The sequence below is a fragment of the Morus notabilis genome, unplaced genomic scaffold (assembly GCF_000414095.1).
Source record: "Morus notabilis unplaced genomic scaffold, ASM41409v2 Scaffold104, whole genome shotgun sequence".
Classification (NCBI taxonomy): domain Eukaryota; kingdom Viridiplantae; phylum Streptophyta; class Magnoliopsida; order Rosales; family Moraceae; genus Morus; species Morus notabilis.
In genome coordinates this window covers 241,869-251,453 of record NW_010367119.1, presented here as the reverse complement: position 1 = coordinate 251,453, position 9,585 = coordinate 241,869, and the positions used below count along the sequence as shown (strand labels likewise).

The 9,585-nt window shown below is 34.1% G+C and overlaps 1 protein-coding gene across 1 annotated transcript; it reads right to left on the bottom strand.

Moving 5' to 3' along the window:
- Positions 1-259: 259 nt before the first annotated feature.
- Positions 260-4,605, bottom strand: LOC21393254 (BTB/POZ domain-containing protein At1g30440). Its single transcript, XM_010111953.2, has 4 exons — positions 3,748-4,605; positions 3,063-3,132; positions 1,612-2,838; positions 260-1,060 (listed from the first exon to the last, which is right to left on the bottom strand). Exons 1-4 carry the CDS (start codon positions 3,804-3,806, stop codon positions 503-505), a joined length of 1,914 nt encoding a protein of 637 aa, XP_010110255.1. The 5' UTR covers positions 3,807-4,605; the 3' UTR covers positions 260-502.
- Between the last annotated feature and the right edge of the window lie 4,980 nt (positions 4,606-9,585).

Genomic DNA, 9,585 nt, shown 5'->3' with positions numbered 1-9,585 from the left:
TGATCTGAACCATAACACAAATCCTTACTTTAAACGCACCATTAATCTACGTACACAAGTACTTTTTTACGTTAACGAGATTTTGACCAAATCCTAAGAAGTGTGCACTGTCCATATTAGGTCGTACCATGGGGGCTCTAATCACTTATTATTATTTTATTTTTCCATCCTGAAGCATTGTCATGTTCATTTGATCGTTGAAACGTAAGTCCACTACTAGCTTCAAACTCTGCCAAAGTAAGAGAGAGAGAGAGAGAGAGAGAGCCTTGATACAATTACAAGAAATGCAAATTACAGAATTGACTTTTCCATATCCACAGTCCACTACACAACATTAGAGATGATCATCTAGAAACCATTAAGACAAATACAACAAAGAGAACCAATTGAGTTTTTCAAAGTGAAACTAAAAATGACTTGCCTAAAAACAATAACTCAAACAAGTAAAAGTGTACAAGGTTAAGGAGCAATAAACAAAGGGGAAGAAAATAAAATTACACCTTTACTCATTCTTAGAGGAGGTTTTCTTATTCTTTCCATGCCTCTCTTTCAACTTTTCAACTTTCCCTTGCCATTGATGCTGGTTGCTAACCGATCCCTCTTGAGCACTGCACATCTGAGACTTTAACTTGAACCCAAATTTCTTAGATACACTGCCCCATGCGCTAGACGAGGAAGTACCCTTCACCCGTCCTAACTTCTCGATCTCTTGCCTCATGTTCGAGCATTCCTTCTCAAGCTCAGACACCCGCATTCGCATGTTATCCATCCCGACCTTCAAGACCTGATTCTCCCTCACTGCTGAGGCCCAGCCTCCCTCATTGGATCCGGCAAATCCACTTCTCAACTGTCTTGATCCATCCAGATTGTCCGAAACCAGAAAGCAGCCAGCAATGGAAGTCCTGAGCTGAAGCTGCTCAAAGAAGAGAACTTGAACGACTATTCTGAGGGGTAGCCTCTCATTCTGTGCCGCATGGGTGCATGCTTCTACAGAGAGCTTCTGACAGTCCATTAACCTGCAAAGTTGTTCTCTGTCCGACTCCGCCAACCATGGGTGTGACTGCAGATTTGTAAATGACAAGTGAATTAATGAGCTAAAAAAATTACAATCGATGTCTGTCCAGATTGAGGTTACATGATTTCTCCACGAAGAAAGGTGACGAAATGCAAACTATCAAGCTCGGTATAGGCTAGCCAGTTAGCTTTCCAAACAAAAAACAAAAACACAAAATAAATTTCGATTTGGTTGGTTTCACCAGTTGGTCTTAAGCCGGTATACACGAGTTTCCAACTGTTTGAAGAAAAAAGAAAATCTGGCAAACTGCCATTCTAGGACAATCTTCAACTAAAATTATGTGGCATATAATCAAATGCAATCTCATTCTACTGTTAAAACAACAGCACAGCCGAAATCAGAAACATGACATGAGCAAGGTTGAGCACATTTACACTGGTAGAAAAGGGTTTGTTCTTCGGAAAGAGGACACGACTTCAGCTCAACGATTTTAGACGCCAAAGTGAATATGATAAATTGATGAAAAACAGACAAGGTTCAATCTTCTTTTACATGTGATGCACAGGATTTTCATATATGACTGAGATGGTTATTACCTTCAGAAATATATCTATAGCACGATAAAGACCATCATCCAAAGGTCTAGCATACTCTGGAACAGCGGCAGCAAGCTCCTGAAATTTGGGAGGCTTCAGATTAACGTCAGGAGCAACCTCCGCAAGGTACCCATCAATGAGCTTGGCAACCATTGTGATTGGTGTCAGTGAAGGCGACCCGATCAGCTGGCCATCATCAATTGAACATGGAGAGGCGCCACCCGTGACCTGATCCATGGCAAGGAAATGCCCCAAAATCCGTTGCACGCAGTCAACATTATAAAGCGTTTCCATGGTATTAGAGAAATTGGGCATCAAGAGATCTTCTAGAGTGGCTTGATCGAGCTGCATTCCAATCCTTTTCTCCAGATTTGATATGCAAGAAGGATTTGCTCGAAGAATCATAGCTGTTCGAAGAAGACCAAACAGGAACTTGGTCGGGACTAGACCCTTCTGCACAGGAAGTAACCTATCAAATTCTTCAAGTAAGGCCTTCTGCTCTTCTTCTGATGGTGGTGTCCCCAAAGACACAGGCCCAAGACGGCTACTAGACTCGCTGCTTGCCTGACGGCGATTGAGACCAGGAAGATACTTCTTTGCATAAAAAGTGATGGATCCTGCAATAATTTCCTGTTTGATGCCGCGAGTTTCCATGACGGAAATCAACCTCTTATACAGAGGAAAGCTTAAGGTTGATACATCTTCATACCACCAATCTAAACTTGAATTCTTCGGTCTAGCCCCAGTACTGATGCCATTCCACAAGAGACTCCCGCCAGGGCTCTGCATGGGCCCCCCATGTTCCCTCATGGGCCACCCAAATAGGTTCGGGTCAGTGGACGCTTTTGTGGCTAGTGACTCAATGCACCATTTTGTAACGTTGAGATCTTCAGCATAAGGGAGAATGTCGTCGCAGGTTTGTAGTGCCTTCAGAGAGTCTTTCCAATTCCGAAGGACTACTTGATTGATGAACGCTTCTGTCTGTGCAATTAAATTACCCTCTCCATAGTCCTCAGCCATTTCAAGACTCTCAGCAGCACATCGCAGGTATACAACATTTGACGCAGCGAGTTCGAGTTTCACACCGTAACAAAACTTGGCTACCAATTCGAAAGTTTTGGCCCCGCCAGGAATGTCTGGGAGCTTCACGACACATCCTTCTTCTGCTTCTTCAGATGCTTCCGCAATCAATTTTTCCATCACTCCGCTCCTAGAGAGCAAAGGGAACTGCATCCAATGACAACTCAATGATGTAAGTAACTTGAACAATATTCCGATCTCCAGAAATGTTAAGCTAACGGGATTTTCAATAACCAAAAACAAAACAAAAAAAGGTCAAATACTATTCTCCAGAAAGAAAGAGAAATAAGCCAATACAATAAAATGAGCAAACTTCAGTATGAATATACCAACTGAAACAGAAGAAAAAAAAAAACAAAAAACAAAATTACCTTGTGAAGATGGAATGACATTTCTCCAACTTCAACGACAATATCACTAGGAAGGCCGGTGGTGCAGAACCTGCGGTGGATGAATGTAAATACGAGGTCACATCATCAATAAAGCGCTATAATTGCAAGTGCTTCAGTGAATTTGCAGTCAAGTAAAGGAGATTGATGCAAATAATGCAATTCCTCATTTCAAAAAATAATTCATTACTAAAACGCAAGCCATTTCAAAAAATATGCATACCAATATACTGAATTACAAATCTAAAATGTACCCCACCCAAAAGCAAGAAAAGAAAAATGTAGTTTGACCAGCTAATAACCAGTTCTTCCATCATTTCCAATTACAGGCTGGGTACGACATTCTTCCTCGTTACAAAAACAATCAATCCATTTCGTTTTGGTTTAAACTAAAAGTGATTATAACATTGACAAAAACGTTGGTTAAGCTCATACTTGAGCAGAAAATGAATCAATTTTCATCGTTCAAAATGGTAGAAACTTTTCTTTTTAAAAAAAAAAAAATTATGTTGTGTCGCTAGATTCTCTTGCCTGCCGAGACAGACGAAACCCTTTGAATTTGACCCGAAGGAACAACAAGAAAACAAAAACATCAGAGCATTTCACAGCAAATACAGAATATGCAGAAGATTATAACATATACATATATGAGATAAGTTATACATACCAGGCCTGTCCTTGCCTTTGGAACGCATCACTTTTCGACCCCAATTTCACGCAAGCCATTTTCCTCACAAAAACAAGCTCTCAACTTCAAATCACTGTCTCCAAGTAAATTCCCAGTCTAGAGAAGCCTCACAGGCAAACTAAAGTGAACCCAGAAAATCTTTTCCCTCAAACGCCTCTTTGGAACAAGAATATGCAAGAAAATGCTCAAAATCGAACAAAAACTTGAACAGAAGCGCAATGTAGCTCTTCTTCTGATCTGATTACCCAAAAAAAAACACCACTGAATTTGTTCCTAAATCTACAACTAGATATAACAGGAGAAAAAACAAGTTAAATCTTGTTGAATCTGTTAAGAACAAAAATAACACTAAAACCACTCCATAAACTCCTACCCCACAGACCCAAATCTGCAAATCTCAAACCAGAAAAATTCCCTAATCAAGACAACAAAGCAAATTTAGGTCAACCCCTCCAATTTCCCTGACCCAGAAAACAAAAATCACAACTGTTTGCTACTAATAAAACACTTTTCTTTTCTCTACGCACAAAAACTCAAAACCCACCAAGAAAAAAGATTCCAAAAATTCAACAGTGAACGAGCCACAAAGGACCAAAACCACTCATGCCCATCTGAGGAAAAAGTACGAACATGGTCACTGTGCCGTCATAATAATGTCCCCTAAAAGGGCCATTTACAAAAAAAAAAAAAAAATATATATATATATATATTGTTATTATTCACTCTTTGCATGTGGGGTTCTTGGCTTGAAACGCCCTCAATACTTTTTCTAGAACTGAGTTTCGGAGAATCTCTATTCACTACTCTATTATCTAATCTAATCTTATAATGAAACAGTTCTCTGCAATTTGACCCCGCAAAAACAAAAGAGATAATCTTTTGTATTTATTAAGGAGAATAATCTCTTCTTCTTTTTTTTTGCTCTCTTTTTCTTTTTTAAAGCTTAATGACAAGGTTTGAAGCCACACATAAATTTGGTTCGTTGTACAGCTAGGCCATATGGTTACGTACTAGGGTCCCCTACAATATAATTAGTATAGTATTTTGTTGTAAAATAATTTAACACCGGTTTATTTTATATACTCAATCTCAAATTATTAATTCTATTATAATATTTTTTTCATAAAAAAATTAAATTTTAAACGTCAAAATTAAACATCATAGTTTAAATATATTTTCTAAATGTGTCCTTAGTAATAAAACTTAAAATTTTTCAGTCATTGTCAAATTAAATATCAATATTGAGAGTAAATAATAATAATAATAAATATCAGTCTAATTAGTAATTTAAACATTTAAAATGGTGTCTAACCAACCACGTTATGTAACATCATATAAAGAAGAGAGATAAATGAAATATCATATATGATAGGGTGATTTATAAATTATAGTATAATTTTTTAAAACATGTAGTTTAATTATTTAAAGCATAATTTAATATCTTAGACATCCAACAATATTAAAAACTCAAAAATACTCCTTAATCCTCTCTCTCCTTTCCCCTCTAGTTAGGTCCACATGGTGTACACTGGTGACGGCTCCTGGTGACCAGCAGTCGGTGACGACTACCGGTGCCGACAACTGGTAATACCATATTTACTAGTAAACACTACATGTACTAATAAATATCGTATTTACTCATAAATACTATATTTATTCAAAAATCTGACCACCAGTACTAACGACCTGTAAATACCGTATTTACCAGTAAATAACGTATGAACTCGCAATTACCATATTTATCCAAAAATTTGGCCACTAGCTCTGGCGACCGTTAAATACTATATTTATCCTTAGATAATTACATGTAAATACCATATTTATCTAAAAATCTAGACCGGTAAATATCGTATTTACTGCTAAATATCGTTTTTACTCATAAAGACAGTATTAAAGTCACCGATATTGGGGGTGCTAGTTCTGGAGATTGCGACGACAGAGAGAGAGTGTGTGTGTATGAGTGAGTGAGAGAGTGCGGATGAGAGAAGCGCGAAGATAGGGGCAGATGAGAGAGTTTGGGAGAAAGGAAAAAAATAAAATCCTAAAAGAAAGGGTAAAGTTGGAAAGAAATTATTTCGGATTGAAAATTCAAAATATGCTATAATTTACTACAATTTAAAAAAAAATGTACTATTTACTTCAAACATAAGTATGAAATATACTATATGGTACATTTTCTATTTAAAAAAATTAAAATGTTTTTTTTTTCATATTTTAATGTTTAAGTTCATTAAGTGATGTAACATAATATAAGTGATTGACACTATTTAGGAGACTAGAAGTTACCAAGTGGACGTTTGGTTGATGGATTTAGAATCATGATTCAAAATTATTCTCGATTTACGTGTGTATTTTTTGTGAGAGAAAATATTATAGCGAACCACGAACCATGATCTGAACCGTGGCACGAATCAACCAACCAAACGCAAATCCCTTTAATTATAAGACCTTTTTCTTTAGTTCGTCCATGGTAGAGTCTCACGCAAGTAGTCCACTTTTTTAATTTGTTCAAAATCACATCAAAATAAAAAAAGTGTATAAAATTTATAATTTTTAATACATATTTGATAATTTAAGAATAGAGACCCACCTCATTGTTATATTTTCAGGTCCTCCTATCATAACCTTTTTTTTTTTTGGCTGCTTCATAAGACCCCTTTCTTTCAATGTGATCGACTCATTTACCAGACAAAAATTAATGCATACATAAATAATTGAGATTATAAATTGTTTGGTTTTAAATAACGGGTGAATTCATTGTGCCTGGGCGGCCTTCCGAGTGTGGGGACCAAACAATCTGTATTGATGGAGATATATATGTGATGGGCCTCTAGGATGGGTAAGCCGAGAATTGAGATTTTGGGGGCGAGGAAAGGGAAATTTTGAGAATTTTCAACGACCTTTTACATGCATTAACAGTTAATGGTTTTGATATTTCCTTAATTATCTATTTTTTTAACATCTGTTTTTATTTTTTTTTTCTTTCCACAAATAAGATTTTAATAGAGAAAATAATTTGTTCCCCACAAATTTTAATAGAGTATGTTAACAAATGAAATGTATTCCCACCGGAGTGAATAGCATGTTTTCCATTACTACATGAAGATGAGATCCTTGCGAGTTTGTCAGATAGGATCATTTTTTAACTGCTGGACAGTTTTTAATACAAATGATACAAATCTAACAGCTCAATGGTCTTTTTGATGGTTTATTTTTTTTAAACACTATTAGAAAAACTCCTAAGATTCTTTTTTATTTGTACGTTTTTCCACAAATTTTAAGGTATGGGTGTGCAAATCAAGCCAACCAAGCAAACCGTTTATTTTAAGTGAAATGTAAACCAAATCAATTACAAATTGATTTAGAGATTTTTAAACTAAACCAAACTAATTAAAGGATCTAATCCAATCCAAACCAAACCATTCGTTTTTCTAATTGGTTTGAACTAATACTTTACAACATCTTCTCAAGTCTCAATCATAACTAGTACTAATATTTTGTGTGCTCTTTTGTCTCTTTCTTTGTTTTTTCTAAAGATAAAATGAAGTTAAAGTAATTAAATTATAGCACATGGAGTCCAACTAGTGTTCTTAGAAAATCCTCAAAAATTTAGAAGGGAAGTTATAAGAAATAAGCCTACATTTAAAACTTATGAAAGTAAATAGCCAATTCAATAATGTATAGAAATTAATAGACCATTTCATATTTTTTTATTTTTTTCTACCCTTTTCTTGCTAGTTTTCCCTATCCTTTGGTAAATCCATATATATCCAGGATTTACCATGTTAGAATTACTTGAAAAAGAATATTACAAATTCTAATGGTAAATCTCAGATATACCTGGTAAATCTAAGATTTACCAAGTTTATATTACTAGGAAAAAATGTACAAATTCTAATGGTAAATTTAGGATTTATCAAGTTTATATTAGTACGGGAAAAGTGAAAAATCTAACGGTAAATTCCGGATATACCGAGTAAATCTTAAATTTACCAAGTTCGTATTAGTAGAGGAGTAAATGCCGGATTTACATGATTTACCAAGTTCGTATTAGTAGGAAAAATAAAAAAATATAATAGTAAATCAAGAATAAACCTGGTAATTTCTGAATTTACCGAGTTTGTATTTACGAGGAAAAAAGAAAAAAAATCTAATGGTAAATCTCAGATGTACCTGGTAAATCTCGAATTTACCAAGTTTGTATTAGTAGGAAAAAGTGAAAAATCTAATGGTAAATTCAGAATTTACCATGTTCGTATTACTAAAGAAAAAGTGAAAAATATAATGGTAAATCTTGGATATCCCAAGTAAATCTAGGATTTACCAAGTTCATTTCAATAGGGAAAATGAAAACAACAAATTTTAATGGTAAATCCTGAATATATTTGGTAAATCTCGAATTTACGAGATTTACCAAGTTCGTATTAGTATGAAAAAAAGTGAAAAATCTAATGGTAAATCCTGGATTTACCAAGTTCGTATTACTAGGGAAAAAGAATACTACAAATTCTAATGGTAAATTTGAGATATACCTAGTAAATCCCGGATTTACCAAGTTCATATTAGTAGGGAAAAAGTGAAAAATCTAATAGTAAATATTGGATATAAACGGTGAATCCAAGATTTACCAATAGGGTATTTTTATAATTTCAGCTGGTTGTAAATCCAGATTTACATCACATTGGCCTATTTATTAACTTTTAGTGCAAATTATAATGGTAAATCCTATTAAATCTAGGATATACTAAGTTCGTATTAATATAGAAAAAGTGAAAAATCGAATGGTAAATTCCGGATATACTTGGTAAATCTCGGATTTACCAAGTTCGTATTAGTAAGAGAAAATGACACTCCAAATTCTAATGGTAAATCCTGGATATTCGTATTAGTACGGAAAAAGTGAAAAATCTAATGGTAAATCCCAGATATACCTAGAAAATCTCAGATTTATCAAGTTCGTATTAGTAGGGAAAAAGACCACTAAATTCTCATGATAAATCCTGAATGTATTACCAAGTTCATGTTAGTAGGAAAAAAAAAGTAAAAATTTAATGGTAAATTCCATATATAAACAGTAAATCTAAGATTTACTAAGAGGGTATTTTTAAAATTTCAATTAGTTGTAAATCCATATTTACATCACATTGGCTTATATATTAACTTTTCTTATATATTGACTTATTAATTATAATTCCTCTCAAATCTTGACTTATTTCTCTCAATCTCCCAGTTTAGAAATGTCTTGTTCATTTGTATTTTTTACGTTAGGGTGATTTGAGTTCAGATCTTGATTTGAGTTAAGGTGTCTTTGAGTATGGTTTGAGTTGAGACTCTAATTTGAGTTTGTGTTTAGATATGCACATTTTGAGTTATAGTTTGAATTGAGAATCTATTTGAGTTTGTGTTTGGGTGGGTCAAAACTTGAATTTGTATTTAGGTAGTATTTTAATAAAAGCTCAATGGTGATGGAAAATTTTAATAGGCTATATGAGTGAGGTTTTATTCATCTCTTCGTTGTGAACGCATAGAAAAAAAATCATTTCAATCGAAATTAAAATGAAAAAATTATAACGTTTTTAATAATAGAATAAATATTGTTCATTACTTGAGTTTTAGTTTAAAAACTTGAGTTGAAGGGGAAATTTGAACTCAGATTTTAGTCTCAAACTCAAGTTAAAACTCAATTTCAAACTGAAATTTTATAAAAGAACATAAACTTAAATAAAGTTGTAATTTAAGTTCAAATTTTTTTTGAATTTAAATGCAAAATAGTACTAATCTCACTAGCTATGCGAATGTGTTTTGTCATGGAACGTG